The sequence below is a fragment of the Octopus sinensis genome, linkage group LG21, assembly GCF_006345805.1.
Source record: "Octopus sinensis linkage group LG21, ASM634580v1, whole genome shotgun sequence".
Classification (NCBI taxonomy): domain Eukaryota; kingdom Metazoa; phylum Mollusca; class Cephalopoda; order Octopoda; family Octopodidae; genus Octopus; species Octopus sinensis.
In genome coordinates this window covers 8,607,265-8,629,003 of record NC_043017.1, presented here as the reverse complement: position 1 = coordinate 8,629,003, position 21,739 = coordinate 8,607,265, and the positions used below count along the sequence as shown (strand labels likewise).

The following is a 21,739-nucleotide window of genomic DNA, read 5'->3' as shown; positions in this document are numbered from 1 at the left end:
GATTGGACCACTGCCATGCTGGAGCACCGCCTCGAAGGGTTTTAGTCGAACAAATCGGTCCTAGTACGTATCTTTAATTCTGGAACTTAGTCTATCGATCTCCAATGTCGAACTGCCAAGTTATGGGGACGTAAACAAGCCAACACCGGTTGCCAAGTGAAGGTGGTAGGGACCAACACAGACACGTACATACATACATACATACGTACGTATTCATTCACAAGGCTTTGATCGGTCCCGGACTAGAGTGGTTGACACCCACGGTGCCATGCAGTGGGACTGAACCTGAAACCATAGGGCCGCTGAGCGAGCTCCTCAACAACACAGCCATGCCTGCGCCTACCTGAGCAAAAAAATAATAAAATAAAATAAGACGCGAAGGTCACAACTGGAATGTCTTTTCATCGTAAGTTTGTCTTCCGGGTCAAGGTGCTTCCTACTGACCTAGGGCTAAAGACAATACGCTAACACCAAACAGCTGTTTAACTTAGGTAGAGATCATTTAAAACACTGTGATTGGTCGAAATCTAGTTCTCAACAACCAATCAGATTTGAGTTTACACTTTTCGTCGGTGTTTACTTATAAGCTCCGACACTCAATATGCTGGAAGAACGTGATTATTGTTGATCAAGGTAAGACTTGAACCAGCTTCCTCTCTATTTCCTTCTTTCTCTCGCTTATATTGTTCCTCTCTTTTTTCTTCCCACTTTCCTCCCCCCACGGCTGTTACCTGTCAGCAATTATTCATAGAAGATACAGTGAAAAACACTGCTTAAGTCCTGGAAGTGTTCTACTAGTGTCTGTTCATTTCTTGAGACAGAATTTAGCTGAAAGTTTTAGGAGTTTAAAAAGAAGAGAAAAAAATATTAATTTGCATCCGTTTAATTATGATATTTTCTCCAACCTGGACGAGTTGGATATCGATAGTTCGCTTTTGGTAAGTCATAACTAAATTACCAAATTATTTATCTTACTTTCTCTCTCTCTCTCTCTCTCTCTCTCTCTATATATATATTATATATATATATATATATTACTGAACGCCTTACTTCTTCCCTGGGCATGGACACATTGATACTCCGAGGTCTGGCAGCTGACTCGGCAGACACCCATAAAATTATTAACCATCTTACAAACAATAACTCTGAGCACCTTTTCAAACTCCACCCGTCTAACACCCGTGGACATATTTACAAAGTCAGGAAACAGCACAGCTCCCATGACTTCAGGAAACATTTTTTTCACGCTGAGAATTGCTGAAGCATGGAACAAACTGCCGGCATCAGTTGTTAGTCGTCGGAGCACTGCATCCTTCAAAACTTTCATGCTTTCTGAGATTCGCCAACACTACATCTGATTTCCTTCCCTCCATACACACACACAAGCATGTATCTGATTCATACACTGTTCGCTTTCCAGACATTTGTACATTACTGCATATATTTTATACGCACGTTCCGACAAGTTGTGGTGCACCTGAGCACTGTATACAATAATTTCATTATTATTATTATTATATACCTGGTGTGTCTTCTTCATTCTACGAGACCACGAAACTTCAGGTTGTACAGAGCCTCAGTCAAACTATTATTTAATGATATATGTAACCCTACCAAATATGAGTTCCACATTCATTCGTACGTCTACTCACACGTGTGTGTGTATATTATTATTATTATATTACTTATTATATTATATTTATTCTTTTTATACCTTTTGGAAAAAAAGATTAAAATTTTATATATATTATATTATGTTTATATTATTTATTTATTGGTTTATCTCTATAATTGTTTGAGTTGCCTAACAGTGGTTTTATCTCTAATTCATATTATATATATACATACTAGTCTTGTTCCCGAGTTACACTCTTCTTGTATTCCTTATTACCAACCTCGTTCACGACTTACACTCTTCTTGTATTCCTGACTACTAACCTTGCTCACGACTTACACTCTTCTTGTATTCCTTATTACTTTGTTCCCGAGTTACTCTTCTTTTATTCCTGACTAGCAGAGATACCGGGCGTTGCCCGGTTACATTCAATTGAAGAATTAGACTTTTCTGTTATATATATATATATGGATATGCACACACATATGTATATTAATATAAATACATGAAAGTACATGAAGTTTGTTAAAAAAAAGGGGATTATCTATATACCTCCTGGCTGTTGAGATTATAACACCTCGTTGTAAACAATGTTCCTTGTTTTTCTTTGTGGAGCATATACAAAAAGGTTTCTTTTGGTTCCTACTCTTGAGTAGCCAACATACAGTTGCCCATGCGAGAAGCAGGGCTCTTCCAAGAGAAGACCAGCTACAGAGAGGGTTTGACCCTGAGATTTGTTAATGGACATGGCAAAACTGACACGAAGGGGGAATTGCAGTCTTCTGAATGTAAATGGAATTTCTGCTCCTGATGGAGTAAGAGGAAATCTTGGAATAGACATCATCACCTTTTCCACATCCAGAAAGAATGATCGCCTCGATAACGTGTGACATCATTTTCTTTATCACCAGTCGTGTTCCATTGCAAAGTCTTTGTGGTTCCAGATTGCGAAGTAGCATTACCGGAGTTCCAACTTTAAGCGCTAATATGTGTGGAGGTAGTCCAGGAGGCTCCAGTGAATTGAGAAATTCAGGAGGATAGTTCACAACTTCATTTATATCTGGAATTGTATCAACCGACTTGTAAGTGTGTATACTGCCGGGAAGAGAATGCATTAACTGTTGATTAATTTTATTAACAGCGACGTTTTTGGAGCTAATATTGTTCTTTCACACAGCCAATTGTGATTTTGGTAGTTTTGTGTGAAGTTGGGAAAGACTTTGTTTTTGAGGTCATCTACAGAATTAACAACAGAGGAAAATGACCACACTTCCATTTGTCCTGCAGCATCGAGAGGCATCTTGCCTTCACCAAGTGTCAAAATGTCCTGTGCAAACTTTGTGGACATTTTGTCGCCGTGTAGCTGAGCTCTCATGTTAGTGGTGAGACTGAGGATTGTAACATGATGCCACAGGGTAGAGGACTTTAGGCATGCTTGGACTTCATCTGCTCTAGTGCCTTTTGGAATGACAGGAAGAGTTTGCCTGAAATCACCTGACAACAGAAGCGTTACACCTTCCATTGGAGCCTGACAGTCTCGGATGTCTTTCAGGGCTCTATCTAATGCTTCCAAAGCTCCCTTGTGAGCCACAGTGCACTCATCCCAGACAATTAGATGACACATTTTAAGTACTTGTCCCTGATCTGAGCTTTTGTTGATGTTGCATGAAGGCATTTCGGATGCTGCTAAATTGAGAGGGAGTTTAAAAGTTGAGTGTGCTGTCCTGCCACCGGGTAACAAAGAAGCTGCAATACCAGAGGAGGCTACAGCTACTGCAATGTCCTGATGCTGCCTAACTTCTGCAAGGAGAAGCTTTGTAATAAATGTTTTTCCTGTCCCTCCAGGAGCATCAAGGAAGAAGATTCGTCCCTCGCATTGGCATACACTGTTAAGAATAGTTCTGTAGGCCTGCAGCTGGTCTGGAAGTAATTTAGGCTCATTTTCAACAATGTACTTTGAAAGCGCTTGAGTGTCGTAGGTTGTTTCACGAATGACAGCAGTGGGAAGGCTATTTGACCCTGATCTGAATGCTTGTGGCAGGCCATACGTCGACAATTCATCTCCACCCAGTTTAGCAATTCTGTCTTCAATGTGAATGAGTGTTTTCTTATAGATTTCATTGCTGATACCCTCCATGTCAGGATAGAGCAGTTGAGTTTGGCGCTGAAAGTCTTCAGCCAGGTTGTCTCTATATTTGAGCCATAGAGTGGCCGGATCACACAGTTCGCATGCCTGTAGTAATAGTGCCCTGAGACTTTTAGGTGATTGTGATAAAGCAGCCTCTCCTAAAGTTGCATCCCATTGTGCACCATCTTCTAACAGACCTTGTCGATAGCAGGCTTCTCTGTGTGTTGTGCAGACATGTCCATGAACGGTTTTTAGGGCCTGGAAAGACGTTGGCCCTCTGACCTCATGCAGTAGTAGACGAAGGTAGAAGCACTCTTGTTGAGTGGGATGCACTGTGTATACTCGCCCAAGGCAAGTGTGAAACTTAATGCCAGGGTATCCATGGACATTTTGACCTGCTTTCCGTGGGGCCTTTATATAATATAATATATATTCACCTCTATATATATATTTATTGTGTCTGAGGAGAGACATTATCTTTTTGTGGGTTATTAACACACCAGTAAAATTTCCACTCATTTCATAATTTTTTCTAAAATTTGCACAAAGAATCTTGCAAACCAAATCCCAAAACTATGTATATATATATATATAGCAATAATAATTCTCTAAACGAGGTATAGACAGTAACTGCTCCATAACATAAGGGACGTTAGCCATCCGAATGTGGCTAGGGACAGGGCAGGGCGGTGGGGGTGTTACTGATGCATTTAGCCCCAGGCGATCATCAACGTCACCAGATGGCGTCTGCCCTTCTGGTGACGTTGATGATCGCCTGGGGCTAAATGCATCAGTAACACCCCCACCGCCCTGCCCTGTCCCTAGCCACATTCGGATGGCTAACGTCCCTTATGGTATATATATATATATATATATATATACTTTGTTGGAACGGTTAAACTCGAACCTTAAAATATAGTGTGTAAATATTGGGTAAAAAAAACCCTTTATACAAATACATTTTATCTGCTCATTATTTCCTCCTGTTTTCTTCATAAGAACATCACTATCATCTCCCTTTTCCCCTTCTTTCTTTTTACTCTAATACTATCTCTCTCTCCATATATATATATGTCATGCTGGGGTACCGCCTTGAAGCGTTTCAGTTGAAGAAATCGACCCCAGGACTTATTTTTTAAAGCCTGGTATTTATTCTATAGGTGCCTGTTACCGAACTGCTAAGGTACAGAGCCGTAAGCACAACACCGGTTGTCAAGTGATGGTAGGGGACAGACAAACATACATACATTTATATGTAAATATATATACACGACGGGCTTCTTCCAGTTTCTGTCTACCAAATGCATTCACAAGGTTTTGGTCTGCCCAAGGCTTATAGTAGAAGACACGCAAGGTGCCTCGCAGTGGTTCTGTACCTAGAACCATGTGGCTGGGAAGCAGGCTTCTGTTTACACAGCTACGCCTGTGCCTATAAATGTATAAAATTTAATTATATATAATAACCCCATACAAGCACTTTGTATTGCTCCACCACGTCCTTCTCCCCGAGGGCAAATAAAAGAGATTATCGGCATTATTATTATTATTTGTAAGTTATTCCAACTTCTTCGTCTATTTTCTAATCTTACTATAAATGACAGTATTTCATGATAAATTAAACACCGACAATTACAGTCCACATATAATTTACTTTTACAACCTTCTGCCTCTTAGAAACCTCTTTAAATTTACGTCTGCATCTCTATTGTGCAACGTGGATCCTATCAATTATTTTGTTTTTCACCGTCATTTATAAAATGTGATAGGAACACATTCCTTTCCTTTTTCGGAATATCTTGTGAGCACAGGGCTGTCTTGGGCCTAGTCAAAAACAACTATTACACGAGGTGTTCAATTTACAGAGGAGTTTTTGAAGTCCTGTCCCCTTGAAGTTCTATACCCAGTGGCGTAGCTAGAGTGTGTGTGTTGCCTGGAGCAGGCCTTAAGTTTACCGCGCGCCACCCCTATGGGACTCCATGCCTATACAAACTTATACAGCAGCCCCATAAGTGCCGGCTACATAAAGGTGTCGTCGGAGGTGAACCAGCCCCTTGCACCTGCGAAGCTGCGTTACTGCCATAACTCTTGGGAAAAGAAACAGAGTTTTAGAGTAGTTGTCCTTGGGAGTTCCATATCACTGGGAAACGAAAAACATACTCCCTTTTTTTTTTCTTTCCATGAGTTTTGGAGTAGTTGTCCTTGGGAGTTCCATATCACTGGGAAACGAAAAACATACTCTCTTTTTTTTTCTTTCCATGAGTTTTGGAGTAGTTGTCCTTGGGAGTTCCATATCACTGGGAAACGAAAAACATACTCCCTTTTTTTTTCTTTCCATGAGTTTGAGTAATTGTCCTTGGGAGTTCCATATCACTGGGAAACGAAAAACATACTCCCTTTTTTTTCTTTCCATGAGTTTTGGAGTAGTTGTCCTTGGGAGTTCCATATCACTGGGAAACGAAAAACATACTCCCTTTTTTTTTCTTTCCATGAGTTTTGGAGTAGTTGTCCTTGGGAGTTCCATATCACTGGGAAACAAAAAAACATACTCCCCTTTTTTTTTTCCTTTCCATCATTCCTGAGTTTCATACAACGGAAATTACACGTCTAGATAACAAATTCCACCCCACCCCCCAAATTGCCAATTTCAGTGCTGTACCCCACCCCCCGCTTCTCAACACATTTCCTTTCCTACAAAGTATGACCGCTGTTCGTAAACACCGCAAGACTTTCCTGTATGGAAGTTATTTTACGCAACTCCTTGAGAAAACGGACAAATAGACATGACGATAATCAGTTTTAGCAAAAATTTATTTTAAAGCTCCATCATATGGGATCCAGCTCGTCAACTGGTATTAAGTTTTAGCCATCATGGGTACAAGTGTCTTCCGTTAAAACACACACATATATATATATATATATATATATACACACACACACACACACACACACACAATGGGCTTCTTTCAGTTTCTGCCAACCAAATCCACTCACAAGGCTTTGGTTGGCCCTAGGCAATAGTTGAAGACACTTCCTTAAGGTGCCATGCAGTGGGACTGAACCTAGAACCATGTGGTTGGGAAGCTAATGGTCCTGCTACATGGTGAGGTGGAAGAATGATTAACATGTTGGGCAAAATGCTCAGTGGCATTTCTTCTAGCCTTTTACATTCCGAGTTCAAATCCCAGCGAGGTTCATCCTTCAGGGGTGATGAAATAAGCACCAGTTGAGCACTGGTGGGGGTTGATGTAATCGGTTTACCCTCTCCACTGAAATTTCAAGCCTTGTGCCTATAGTAGGAGGATTATTATTATTAGAGTGGTGTGTTGGCAGAATTGTTAGAGGTTTGTACAAAATGCTTAGCTGCATTTCTTTTAATTCATTATATCCTGAGTTCAAATCCCCACGATCAACTCAGCCTTTCATACTCTTGTGGTGGGGGGTCCTTGTGCTATTCTCAGAAAGAGTTTTTGATTTATTGTTATTTGGCAGCGAGCTGGCAAAATCATTAGCATGCCGCGCGAAACGCTTTTCGGCATTTTCTCTGTTCTTATGTTCTGTGTTCAAATTCTGCCATGGTCGACTTTACCTTTCATCCTTTCGAGGTCGATGAAATAAGTACCAGTTGACCCCTTGGGTCGATATAACCGACTTGCCCCACCCGCTCTCCTAAAATTTCAAGCCTTGTGTCTAAAACAAAAGATTATTATTTATCCACTTCTGATTTCTCTGTCTATGTTATATCTCAGTTCCATCCTGCAGCTTTGGAGACGCAACACTTTTCTCGACACACAAGCTGTTCCAAGGACTGCTGCCAACTGAGTGCTTCCTATGAAGTTTGCTATTTGCAACTTTTGTTGCCAGAATATTGCTTCCTTTGAGACGGGTTCCAAATGCACCAATCACAATAGGTACCATAATAATTTTTGTGGCTCTATGGATGCATTTCTCTTCTTCTTTTTATTATTATTATTATTATTTTTTTTTATTATTCCAACATTGAACTGCTGTTATATAGCATCGGTGATATATCTCGTATTGCAGAGCAATGTGGTATATAATGGAGACGGTACAACGGTCGTATGAAATGTCTGAAAGACTGATCAGGGCCATCAGCAACTGGAACTTGGTGGACCAACCTTTCGATGATGATATAGAAGAACTAATCAACAACGGTGCCGATGTGAACCAACCCCATGGCTCTTTGCTTCCATTGCACTGTACATGCATGGTCAGTGATGCTGAGTGTCTGCAACTGTTGCTGCAAAATGGTGCCAGAGTAAGTAGAAATGATAAAGAAAATCTGAAGGGTTTTGTGGGGTGAGGGCTGGCTTGTGGGTTGTGTCATTGAGCATGTTATTCCCCAGTCCAACGCTTTTGAAGTTGATTTTGATTTGCTGCCTTGGGCAAGTTCCTCCTTGTCTTCTACCAGAAACATGAGTTAATTGGAACTGTGTGAGTGAAGTTTTCTTGGATAAGTGAAAGCTTGATGAATCTGTGTGTGTATACATATATACACACACCCATACGTATATTCACATACACACATGTGAAAGCATTCGGCCTAGTGGTTAGGGTGTTGCACTCATGATCTCTAGATCGTGGGTTCAATTTCTGGACTGAACAGCACCTTATGTTCTTGAGCAAAACTCTTTATTTCATGTTGCTCCAGTCCCCTCAGCTGTAAACAGATCACCCTGTGACAGCATAGTCTTCCAATCAAGGGGAATGTTGGCCTGCTTGCATAGCCAGCAGGGTGGCATCATTCAAAAGCTAAAACAAAGCAAAACACATTGTGACCAGTGATGTATAACATCCGATAGTTTGGTCAATCACATGAGATATATATATATATATATATATATAGATATATATATACACACTACCTCATGTTCCTGAGATTCATATCTACATCTTTATCTGTATATTTACCTTCCCTAAGATGTTACTAATTGATCTGAGAACTTTATATTATTGGAAAACCTATATAAAATTAGCTGAAGATTACTCGACATATTAAATCTGCTGTAATATTTACAGCTTTTAATAAAATGTTGTAGTATGAAACAATTGTACTAAATTACCGGATCCATTCTTGTTGCTTATTTTTGATTATAATCACCCCGCATATTTTTATGGGTAATACCATAAAAAAATTCTGGTGCATCTAAATTAAGTACCATATTCATTTGAATCTAAATTGTTTGCTGAACTTATATATATATATATATATATATATATATATATATATATTATATATATATATTTGAGTGTGGCTGTTGCCAGTAGCACCTGACTGGCCCTTGTGCCGGTGGCACGTAAAAGCACCCACTACACTCTCGGAGTGGTTGGCGTTAGGAAGGGCATCCAGCTGTAGAAACTCTGCCAGATTAGATTGGAGTCTGGTGCAGCCATCTGGTTTGCCAGTCCTCAGTCAAATCGTCCAACCCATGGAAAGCGGACATTAAATGATAAAGGTGTCAGTTACAACATCCATTGGAAGATCTTAGCCAAGTGTAAGCCTTACACCAGCGGCAGTGCAAAGTGCGGTCTTTGTGATATGGAAAGATGGCTCACCTGGAAAAGCAGCTTAGACCCTGCTTCATGTCTAAATTCAAGAACTGAACTTTTTGGATATGTCCACTCGTAGCCAAATATTATGTTTTTGGTCCCACCTAGATCACAGATAGAACTTGCTTTTTATATTGTGTCCACGTACAAGCTTTTTATCTCTCTATACATTTTGCATATATTTCTTATATATTTTTTACATATTTATAGAGATATGTTTTTATTGCTTTATATATTTTTATACATTTTTTCTGTATTTTACCTTTCACCCTGCATGTGCATATTTTAGACGTGTATAGGAACTTTTTTGTGTGTGGGTATGTATATTTTTTTGACGTATGTGTGGGTGCGCATGTGTGTTTCAAGTGAGTGTGGATGAGCATATGCATATAGGCACATGTACGTGGGTGTGCGATTGCTATGAGTATTTTTACTCCTTTACTTTTTACTTCCTCCCCTTTGGTTTTTTCCCCCTTATTTAACGGTCATTCTAATAGCTCTTTTGTCTTAATAACAGTCAATTACACTGTAGTTTCCCTTTGTTTAATAGTCATTTTCATAGCATATTTGGATTGCCTCGATAACTGAAGTGATGCCGGTGCAGGTTTCCACCCCGACAGCCGAAACTCAGTTTTATTATGGCAAGTAAATAATTGTCACATATATTACAGATATATATAAGTAAATAAATGCAGTTGAATGCAGATGCTATTCAAATTCTTTTACTCTTGACATATGTTTCGAAGACAACATTGGTTTTATTCCAAAGGAATAAATGGTGTAAATGCAATCTTCTCATCAGGAAAGAAAGTAAAAGCATTTGAATAGCATCTGCGTTCAACTCCATTTATTTACTTATACTATACAAATTACTGCACATTAACCCGGAGTTTCTACCTTTGAATAGGTTGCTACATCCTTGTTACTTGCGTAAATTTTGCTACCCTGGTAACTGTTTACTGAATTTTCCATGTTAACAGTAAACAAAAGATAATTCATTCATCCATTTATATATATATATATATATATATATATATATTCATTCGCATATACATATATTTTGTACAACAAGACACTTTTCCTGTCCCTCTATCATGCTTTAGCTCCTCAACAGCTGGCATAACGTCACATCCCTCAATACTGTACCCTCACTCTATCAAGGGGTGTTTTGTCTCGCAAGTTACTTGGTGACCTTACGAGTGCTGGTGCCACAAAAATAGCACCCAGTCCACTCTGTAAAGTGGCTGTCGAACCCATGCTAACATGGAATATGAGCATTAAATGATGATCAGGATTTGCAAATATGCATCTGTACACACACACACACACACAGGTTTCTTTCAGTTTCCGTCTTCCAAATCTGCTCACAAGAATTGTGTGCGCCAGCCTGGGGCTTTAATAGAAGACACTTAACCAAGTTGCTGTGCAGTGGGATTGAATCCAGGGCCACATGGTTTGCTAAGCAGGTTTAACTATGCAGCTGTACCTACACACATACACACACACACACACACACACACACATTTTAAAGCAAAACAGGAAAATGGAAATTTCTTAATATTATTTATTCTCCATAGGCAAATGAAATCAATAAAAATCAAAATCGATGACTGGCATCCATGCTAGCATGGTGCAAAGAGCACCATCCGAGTGTGATCGTTGCCAGAGCAGCCAACTGGCTTCCGTGCCAGTGGCACGTAAAAGGGCACCATTCGAGCGTGATCGTTACCAACGTTGCCTTACTGGCACCTGTGCTGGTGGCATGTGTAAAAGGATTCAAGCGGGGTCATTACCAGTACCACCTGTGCGGGTGGCACATAAAAAGCACCCACTACACTCTCGGAGTGGTTGGCATTAGGAAGGGCATTCAGCTGTAGAAACTCTGCCAAATCAAGATTGGAGCCTGATGCAGCCATCTGGTTCGCCAGCCCTCAGTCAAAATCGTCCAACCCATGCTAGCATGGAAAGCAGATGTTAAATGATGATGATATTGATTGAAGTAATGGAATAAGCAGATGTGCTTCAAGAGGGAACAGCTGGGATTTACTCTAAAGACTTATATAATTTGTGTGTGTAGTAGCAAAGGTTATGAAGTTCACTTCACAACCACAAGATCCCAGGTTCAAGCCCACATTATGGCAACACCTGTTTCAGCACCTTATCCTGTATTCCCTTCTTCCCATGTTTGCACATGTGTAATATTGTCTTGTGTTGCTTTATTATATTTTGGTCATGAAACATTTTCTTCTTTCTGTCCTAGTTGCTCAGATTAAACTGTGTGTATCTTGTGTCCTATTAGTCCTTAACAGCTTTATCTGTCTCTTGATGCTGCTAGGGTTAGCAATACCTGCCTCAAGGTGACAAAACTGTGAGAATCTCTAGGCAGAAGGGTATATTTTGTTTGTTGCATTTCATTTGTTATCACTTTCCATTTGTTTGTCCTTCATTTCTTTTGTGTGTATGTATGTATGTATGTGTGTGTATATATATGTATGTATGTGTGTGTGTGTATATATGTGTGTATGTGTATATATATGTATGTATGTGTGTGTGTATATATATGTATGTATGTGTGTGTGTATATATATGTATGTATGTGTGTGTGTATATATATGTATGGTGTGTGTGTATATATATGTGTGTGTGTGTATATGTATGTGTGTGTGTATATATATGTATGTGTGTGTGTGTGTATATGTATGTATGTGTGTGTGTATATGTATGTATGTGTGTGTGTATATATATGTATGTGTGTGTGGTGTGTGTATATATGTGTGTGTGGTGTGTGTATATATATGTATGTGTGTGTGTGTATGTATGTATGTATGTGTGTATGTATATAAACTTATACATTTATACATATGTGTACGTGCACACATACATCCACCCTTTTTGAGCTGTTGCAACAATTAGTGCAGTTAGTGTATTGTGATTTCTTTCAGGTGAATGACTTAGATGGTTACCTGAGGACAGCTTTGCATTATGCAGCCGAGAAAGACGAACAGTGCATACTGATCTTACTGCAACATGGGGCAAACATAAATGCACGTGATGGCAGTGGCAACACCCCGTTACACTGGGCCTCGTACAAGAACAAGATTGAATGTGTCCAGGTGTTATTGCAGCAGGGGGCTGACCCTGATGTCCGCAACGATAACAGTGACACCCCCCTCAGCTGGGCTGCACTGAAGGGGAACCTCAAGATCATCCAACTACTTCTTGAATATAACGCTGATCTGTGCAACAGAAACACTAGGGGTTACACACCTTTAATGCAGGCTGCCTATGTCCAGAGTAGAGGGTTGAACTGTTTGGACAACACAAGTCTTGAATTGTTAATTAAAGCTTCAGGTCCATCAGGTATGCACAGTAAATGTGTAGATTTGATTTCAGAGCTTTGTCAGGATAACAAGGTGAAGAAGTTGCTATTGTCACTGTGTAGGAACCCTTGTGCGCTACAAAATCTTTGTTGTCTGGTCATACGTAAAGCCCTGGGTTACTGTTATCTACCAGAGGTTATACCTAAACTACCCCTACCAACTCAATTACAAAAATTGCTCATGTTGCAAACCTAAGCATTGACATGGCTTCATGACTCCTTTTTTTGACAATGGTTGAACAATGAGTGAGTGCGATACATATGAATGTGATTTCTCTCTCTTCATCTCTCTCTCATCCCTATCTCCCTTTCTCTTTCACTTATTACTCCCTCTCTCTTTTCGTTCTCTCACCCCTATCTCCCTTCCTCTCATCCCTATCTCCTCTCTATCCCTTTTTCCTCCCCTCTCAAATACCATTTATCTTACCATCTATTTCTCACCCTGTTCTTCACATAAACCCATAAGGATCAGTTTTTAGCTACCTCCTGCCCTTCCTTGACCTTCATTTGGTTCCATCATTCCAGATTCTCTTCAGGCTTCATCTGCAATCTGCTACAAGCATCATGTGATGAAAGTAACCCCCAATAAACTGAAGGGACCAACTTGTTTGCTTCTTGGTTTGGATGGATCAGAGGTGATTTGTTGTAAGCCCTCTTTTTCTAATAGCTCCCACTGCTTTATATATTAGGCCGCTCTTCTAAGGCCTCTTTCTACTCTATATCATATAAAGCACTCTTCTAACGCTCTTTCTGCCCTTTCTAATTTCACTTCTAAGGTTTCTTCTGTCCTCTATAATAAAGCTCCCTTTTAAGGCTCCTTCTGTCCTTTATAATAAAACTCTCTTCTAAGGCCAATTCTGCCCTGTAACACACTCTTAAAGCTCCTTCTGTTCCTGTATAATAAATCTCAATTCTAAGGATTTTTCTGTCCTCAATAATAAGGCATCATTTCACTATTCTAAGACCCCCTTCTGTCCTGTATTATAAAGCATACTTTTAAGTCTCCTGTCCAGTGCAATAAAGCTCTCTTTTAAGGCTCCTCCTGTCCTATATAATAAAGCTCTTTTAAGGCTCCTTCTGTCCTATATAATAAAGCCCTCTTCTAAGGCTCCTCCTGTCCTATATAATAAAGCTCTTTTAAGGCTCCTTCTGTCCTATATAATAAAGCCCTCTTCTAAGGCTCCTCCTGTCCTATATAATAAAGCTCTTTTAAGGCTCCTTCTGTCCTATATAATAAAGCCCTCTTCCAAGGCTCCTTCTGTCCTATATAATAAAGCCCTCTTCCAAGGCTCCTTCTGTCCTATATAATAAAGCCCTCTTCTAAGGCTCCTTCTGTCCTATATAATAAAGCCCTCTTCTAAGGCTCCTTCTGTCCTATATAATAAAGCCCTCTTCTAAGGCTCCTTCTGTCCTATATAATAAGCCCTCTTCTAAGGCTCCTTCTGTCCTATATAATAAAGCCCTCTTCTAAGGCTCCTTCTGTCCTATATAATAAAGCCCTCTTCTAAGGCTCCTTCTGTCCTATATAATAAAGCCCTCTTCTAAGGCTCCTTCTGTCCTATATAATAAAGCCCTCTTCTAAGGCTCCTTCTGTCCTATATAATAAAGCCCTCTTCTAAGGCTCCTTCTGTCCTATATAATAAAGCCCTCTTCTAAGGCTCCTTCTGTCCTATATAATAAAGCTCTCTTTTAAAGCCCCTTCTGTCCTGTATCATGGAGCAGTCTTTTAATGTGCCCTCTCTTGTACATATTAGAGCACTCTTTTAAGGCCCTTTCTCTTGTATACAACAGCGTTTATTGTAAGCCTCTATGCATGTATAGTGATTCCTTTCCTTACAAAATCTGTTGCAATAAATGTAATTCTGGCTTTGAACAATAAAAGAAGAAAACAATGTATAGATTTATTTTACTTAAACTACTCTTGTCAGTCATTAATTAATACACACACACACACACAGGGTGAGCCAAAAGTCATACACTAAAACATTTGTCATTTTATTTATATTAACATTATTATTATTATTATTACCTCTGCCTTAGCAAAGGTGGAGGTATTGTTTCCATTTGTGTCTGTTTGTCCATGGACAAGATATCTCAAGAGCCACTGGATGGATTTGGATGAAACTTTCAGGGATGTTTGGCCTCCTGACTGGCACAAACTGATTAGATTTTGGGACCAAACTGGTACCAGACAGGGATTCTGAATTATTTTTCCTGTTTTTTTCCTGTTTTTTTTTTTTATTTGAGAACGGTCGAGTTCATTTTTAGTATTCTGCTTTGCGAGAGCATTCATGTTTATTTCAGATATTCTCATTTTAAAAATCTTCTCTGGTTAATCATTGAGAGGATGTTAGTGTTGCCTTGGCAGAGGTTTGTGCTCTCTGAGTGCTCTTATCATTATTGTTATTATTATTATTATTATTATTAAAGTTGATGAGCTGGCAGAATTGTTAGCACCCCAAACAAAATGCTTAGTGGCATTTCACCTGTCTTAACATTCTGAGTTCAAATTCCGCTGAGGTTGACTTTGCCTTTCATCCTTCGAGGGTCAATGAATTAAGTACCCATCAAGTGCTGGGGTCGATGTAATCAACCATCCCTCTCCTTAGAAATTCCAGGCCTTGTACCTTTAGTAGAAAGGATTATTATTGTTGTTATTGTTATTAAGGTAGCAAGCTTTCAGAATCGTTAGCATGTGCCAGGCAAAATGCTTAGCAGCATTTTACTGATCTTGGCGTTTTTGAGTTCAAATTGCAAGGTCCTTTCATCCTTTTGGGGTCAATGAAATGAGTATCAGTTGAGCACTGGGGTCGATGTAATTGACTTACCTCCCTCCACTAGAATTGCTGGCCTTGTGCCCAAATTTGAAATTATTATTATTCATTTTGTTCATTTACAAGTATGTGTATTCATCATTAGTTTATTTTAATTTTAGAAAAATTGAAGCATGTCTTCAACAATTCTGGAGAGTATTGAATTTATTTTGTGTGTGACTTTTAGCCCACTCTGTATGTGTGTGTGTGTGTGTGTGTATATATATATATATATATATTTACAAAATGTTCTCTCTATGTCTGTGTGTGGCACGTAAAACACACCATCTGAGCGTGATCGTTACCAGCATCACCTTACTGGCACCTGTGCCAGTGGCATGTGTAAAAGATTCGAGCAAGGTTGTTGCCAGTACCACCTGACTGGCCCCGTGCCGGTGACACGTAAAAGCACCCACTACACTCTTGGAGTGGTTGGCATTAGGAAGGGCATCCAGCTGTAGAAACTGCCAGATCAAGATTGAAGCCTGGTGCAGCCATCTGGTTCGCCAGCCCTGTCATTTGTCCAACCCATGCTAGCATGGAAAGCGGATGTTAAACGATGATGATGATTATTATTGTTCAGGTCACTGCCTGGAATTGAACTCAGAATCTTGGGGTTAGTAGCCTGTGCTCTTAACCACTACGCCATATACCCGTGATGAAAACTGGAGGGTATATCAGCCGAAACATTGTGTTAACAACAAACACGATGAGGACAAATATCTGTCAAATGTAAATAATGTAAATAATTCTTCACCTCTTCAATATAGAACTGTCTCTGCATTGGATGTTCAGATGTTCCAAGTACAGCTGGAGGCTTAAAACCTTTATCCTCCAGGTTATTCTGACAAATCCAATGCTTATTCATTCACATTGATTTGAATTAATCCTGCATTATCTCTCAGCTTTGAGATTTCGATGATGTGCTTGTTTATTTTTAGAATGACATAGTAGGGTAGGTGTGAGAGGCCAGATCCGGTCAGTTTGACCATAAAACAGGTAGAACATTTGGGGCTGGATTATGGCCGGTTTAAATGCTAAACGGTTACCCATTATTACATCCTGTGTAGTATTCCAAACAGTTACAATGGTTAAACCTACAGAGGAACTAATAACCTTTTCTATTATAGGCACAGGGCCTGAAATTTTGGTGGTGGTGGTGGGGGGACTAGTCAATTACATCGACCTCCAGTGGAATTTGAACTCAGAACGTAAAGTCAGACGAAATGTCTCTAAGCATTTTGTCCGGTGTGCTAACGAACATATGAACTAATAATACCAATATGTGTTTATCATAATTTCGTGCACACACGCACACATATAGGATTTCTCTCTCTCTCGCTCTTTTACTTGTTTCAGTCATTTGACTGCGGCCATGCTGGAGCACCACCTTTAGTCGAGCAAATCGACGCCAGGACTTATTCTTTGTAAGCCTAGTACTTATTCTATCAGTCTCTTTTGTCGAACTGCTAAGTTGCGGAGACACAAACACACCGGCATCCAGTAATGGATTGCCTAAATGTAGGGTACCTGCTTACAACTAGATGGACTGTACCCATGACAGCAGGGGATTTGATTTACCATAAATTCATGGTACCCACTTATAGCTAGGTAGACTGTACCTCTCTGTGACAGTAATGGATTACATTAACCCACAGCATCTACTTATAGCTAGATGGACTGTACCTAGATGTGACAGCTGTGTCTTTTATAAAGCCATGTTACTTACATGTAGCTAGGTGGATTGTACCTCACTGACAATGGTGGATTGGATAAAGCTGTGGTACCTACTTACAACTAAGTGGTTGTACCTCATTGTGGAACTTAATTACTGAGACCCTCCTGTCATACATAATTATTGGGTCATCCCATAAATATTTTTCAAAATTAAGATAAAGTTCTTTTTGCAAACTCAAATATACTCTCCTTCATTTTCTACAATGCTCTTCCATCTATCTGGTACACTTGCAAGGCCCCTCTTCCAAAATTCACTTGTCTGTGATGAAAAATACTCTTCCAGTCCTGTTCTGACCTCCTCTACAGAATTCATATTTTCTCTGTCCAAATGATTTTGAAGATTGCAGAATAAATGATAATCAGATGGGGCAGTGACTGATGAATATGGTGGGTGGGACATTGTTTCCCATTGAAACTGCTCCAGCCTTTGGAATGTCATCGTCACAGTAAGTGGCTGAGCATAATCCTGATGGAAGACCACCTTTTGTCTTGAAACCTAAGATGGTCATTTTCCTTCTAGCATTAACTTAAGCTACTCAAGCTGCTCACAGTAGATCTCCTTTGTTATCATATGGTTTGGGTTTAAAAGTTCAGAATAGACTAAGCCTTTCATATCCCACCAAACAGATAACACCTTACGTGGGTGATGACCTTCTTTAGCCTGGGGTGCCAGTATCCCCCCTTTCCCTACCCACTGTCTTCAGTACTTGACATTTTTATAGAGAACCCATTTCTCGTCAGCAGTCACTATTCAGTCCCCAAAAGGTTCATTTGTGAGGTGTGACAGCTAAGAAGAGCACACATTCACCCTCTGTGCATGATTAGACTCAGAAAGTTTGTGAGGAACCCATTGACCCATTTGCTGACTTTTCCAGTGGCATGCAGGTGTTGATGAATGGTTGAATGACCAAATCCAAGCTCCTCTGCTAGTTCTTCAACAGTTACGATGGGATTTTGTTCCATCAGAGTTTGCAGGATGTCCTTGTCCAGCTCTGAAGATCTTCCAGGACAAGGCTCATCTTCTAGACTGTAGTTTCCGACTTGGAATTTCTGGAACCACCACTGACACCAGCTTATGCTTATTGTCCAATCCCCATATACTGCATTAATATTCCTTGCACTTTCCATTGCGTTGTTGCCTTTATTGAACTCATAAAGCAAAATATGCCCCTTTCTCATTTCCATTATAGCTTTGAAAAAATGACTGTTAAAATCAAACTGCACTCTTCAAAACTTGCACTAAGAATAAGCACATGGTAAAATTACTACCTGCTTTTATAGCAAGTTGATGCAGGTAGTTTATCCCGTCCCTCTCTGACTTTTAGTTCATGCATCTGAAAAAACCGCATTTATGGGATGACCCAATACGACTTAGGTAGACAAGGCTGTCTCTGGTTGCTATTGTTTAACTCCATGCTACCCTTTATCAAGCAGATTTATGATGAAAGGCATTCCAACAAAGGCAACCCAGTTTTTTTATATCTAGGACAATATTGAACTCTGAATTCAAGCCATGGCATGTCTTTCAGTTGCTAATTTCTTGCCTGGGGTCACACGTCTCACAGATGATTGCAGATTCATAAAAGTGTAATTTGTTCTGTGAAGTTGGAAGAAATCCCAAAACAGTATTTCTTTATGCTTTGCACTTCATTCTTTTGACCAGATGATGAGGACTATATTATCATGTCCTTTTAATAATATGGCCAGTTGTTTGTCATGATGACAACGGACAGCAAAGCCGTTTCTTGTGTTGAGCAACAATAGCAGAGTTGGGTCAAATGTGTCCATAGATTTATTTGATCTTATGCTCGTGCCAGGAGATATTTTAACCATTTTGACCCTAATTCACCTCTGCTTGTGAGACTGCCCCTGTTTCTTATTTCTTTATTGCCCACAAGGGGTTAAACACAGAGGGGACAGACAAAGGGATTAAGTCTATTACATCGACCCCAGTGCGTAATTGGTACTTAATTTATCGACCCCGGAAGGATGAAAGGCAAAGTCGACCTCAGTGGAATTTGAACTCAACATAACGGCAGACGAAATACTGCTAAGCATTTCGCCCAGCATGCTAAAGTTTCTGCCAACTCGCCGCCTTGTTTCTGTGATGCAAAATTCCTGCTTTGCATTGACATCAGTTAAAACCTTCCATCAAACTTTCATATTAGTTTATGTTCCAAACACCAGATTAATACACTAGTTTCTTCGTTATTTTCAAAATTAATTGAAATAAACGCAGTGTATTTCAATGGAATTATGGTGACAAAAGGGTTAAGCCATTATGAGTAGTTTGGTGTACATTCCATCAAGGCAATTGCCAAGCTCTCCTTTCATAGCCCAGCTTTTAGCCTCATAGAGAACAATGCTTTCTGCTTATGCTCTGCAAAACACTAGACTTGTTCACTTAGAAATGCATGACTGCCAGATTTTGTGACTGGCACTCCAGCCATGCTAGAAAGAGAGAGCAACATTGTATAGCAAAGAATATTTGACTGAAAAATATTAGTTGTTGCCCCAGGGTGGTAGTGCAGTATTTTTATAGGGAGTAGCAGATTGTAGAAAAAATTCATTATGGTTTATTTGACTGAGAAATGTAGCTCCATGATGGATCTATAATGTAGAAAGAATTTATCAAAATTCATTTCATGAAAGAAAGTTCGCTGTTGCCCCAGACTGATAATACCGTATTTTTAAAAGGAGTAGTGAATTGTAGAAATAATTTAACAAAGTTTATTTCACTGAAGAATGTTATTGTCGCCCCAGAATGGTAATACAATATTTTTAAAGGGAGCAGCACAATGTAGAAAGAATTTATTCAAAGTTTATTTGACAAAATAAAGTTAGCTGTTGCTCCAGTATGGTAATATTGTAGTTTTATAGGTTGTAGTAAAAGGGTAGAAATTTTTACTGAAGAATGTTACTGTTGTCCCTGTATGGGGTTACAGTATTTTTGAAAGGGAGCAACGCAGTGTAGAAATAAAAACAATTGAACAACAGAATAATGGGTCATACATTTACTGAAAATCCATACAAATTGATAGATATGACATGGTAATGCTGCACAGGCACACTTGCGCACATTCATACACACAAGTATCCACGCATGTGCGTGTGTGTGTGCTTGCATGTATATGTATATATATATTTTTTATTTATATATCGTATATATACCCACACACATACTCACACACATACACCTCCTTCGTTTTCTCTCTCTCTCCCCTTTCATTTAAATGTCAGCCTTATCAATTGATCTATGTAAGACCTTCTCTAAAAAAAGGAAAAAAGGTGGACACAAAATGAAAGGAAGGAAAAAGTATTGTCTGAAATATTTAAAGAAATCAATAAATAATCTTTGTTAATCAAACTCTAAGCGAGTAGAACAACAAAAGGTGAAGAACTGCTGAAACTAAGGTGATTCAAAAAGGAAATCTTTTTTTTTTTTAAAGAAAAAAAAGAGGGTTGGTTTGTGAAAAGGATGAATTTCTAGTAGAGTTTTAACAAAGAGGTCTACATGTGTCTGTGGATTCTTTTATTCGTTTCAGCCGGGTAGCTGTGGTCATGCTGGAGCACGATTTGTAATTTAGTTAATTTTTTTTATTTCCACTTTTTTTTTTATTTCTAAAAATCCATTTTCTGTGGAACAAGATATCATCAAGAACTAGAAAAAAAAAAAAAAATCAAACTAGTCAAATCCGTTTATTGTTTATCGGAATCAGAAATTGTTGCAGATGGTGTAGGAAGAGGCAAGATTGTTTTAAGAAATAAAATCAGAGTAAAATAGTAAACAGCTACACATGAAAAGGAGAAATTGCCTTGACCCAGGGGCCGCTCTCCAAAATGAAATAGTTCTTTTGAAAAATTATTCAGTTCAACATCTTTTCATTTTGTTTCTTTTTCTTCTTCTTTATTCTTCTTAAAAACTTTACAGTGTATACCGCTTCTCCCATGTCCATCAACTATACATTTTATATATATATCTATATATATATATACACACATACACACATCACATATATACATACATATATATATATATATATATATATATATATACATACATATATATATACACATATGTTTGTCCGTCCATCCAATGTATACATATACTGTGATTTTACAGGATGAAATATATCAAAAGTAAACAATACAATATTAATAATAATAATTAGTAGTAGTAATAATAGTAATAATAATATTAATGATAATAATTTCCTTAAATAGGCACAAGGCCTCAAATTTGGGAAGGGGAATAGTCAAAAACTATCGACCCCAGTACTTGCCTGGTACTTTATTTTATTGATCCCCCTGAAAGGACAAAAGGCAAAGTTGGCCTTGATGGGATTTGAACACAGAAATAAAGGGCTGGAATAAATATTGTAAAGTATTTACTCCGCCACTTGAATAAATTTTTGTTTTTTGTTTTTTACCAAAAAAAAAAAATTAATAAATACATTTTACCACCCAAGATTTGAGAAAAATATTTCAATCAGGAAATT

At 38.9% G+C, this 21,739-nt stretch overlaps 1 protein-coding gene and 1 long non-coding RNA gene across 3 annotated transcripts; one reads left to right on the top strand and one right to left on the bottom strand.

Moving 5' to 3' along the window:
* The first annotated feature begins 480 nt into the window (after positions 1-480).
* On the top strand, positions 481-13,857 carry LOC115222947 (ankyrin repeat and SOCS box protein 8). Of its 2 annotated transcripts, none has more exons than XM_029793351.2 (3): positions 481-633; positions 7,785-8,019; positions 12,254-13,857. In XM_029793351.2, exons 2-3 carry the CDS (start codon positions 7,789-7,791, stop codon positions 12,884-12,886), a joined length of 864 nt encoding a protein of 287 aa, XP_029649211.1. In that variant the 5' UTR covers positions 481-633; positions 7,785-7,788; the 3' UTR covers positions 12,887-13,857. The 2 variants fall into 2 exon arrangements, with proteins under 2 accessions (XP_029649211.1, XP_029649212.1); XM_029793352.2 differs by lacking the exon at positions 481-633 and adding an exon at positions 803-938.
* A 6,382-nt stretch (positions 13,858-20,239) lies between these two features.
* Positions 20,240-21,372, bottom strand: LOC118767437. Its single transcript, XR_005003361.1, has 2 exons — positions 21,316-21,372; positions 20,240-21,220 (listed from the first exon to the last, which is right to left on the bottom strand). It is a non-coding gene; the product is annotated as an uncharacterized LOC118767437 (long non-coding RNA).
* Between the last annotated feature and the right edge of the window lie 367 nt (positions 21,373-21,739).

What these genes read in the sequence shown, in the direction of transcription:
- LOC115222947 (XM_029793351.2), top strand. Translation starts at nt 7,789, where the DNA reads ATGTGGTATATAATGGAGACGGTACAACGGTCGTATGAAATGTCTGAA. An exon ending in TGCTGCAAAATGGTGCCAGA is followed by an intron (nt 8,020 to 12,253) that starts GTAAGTAGAAAT and finishes GATTTCTTTCAG; the next exon opens with GTGAATGACTTAGATGGTTA.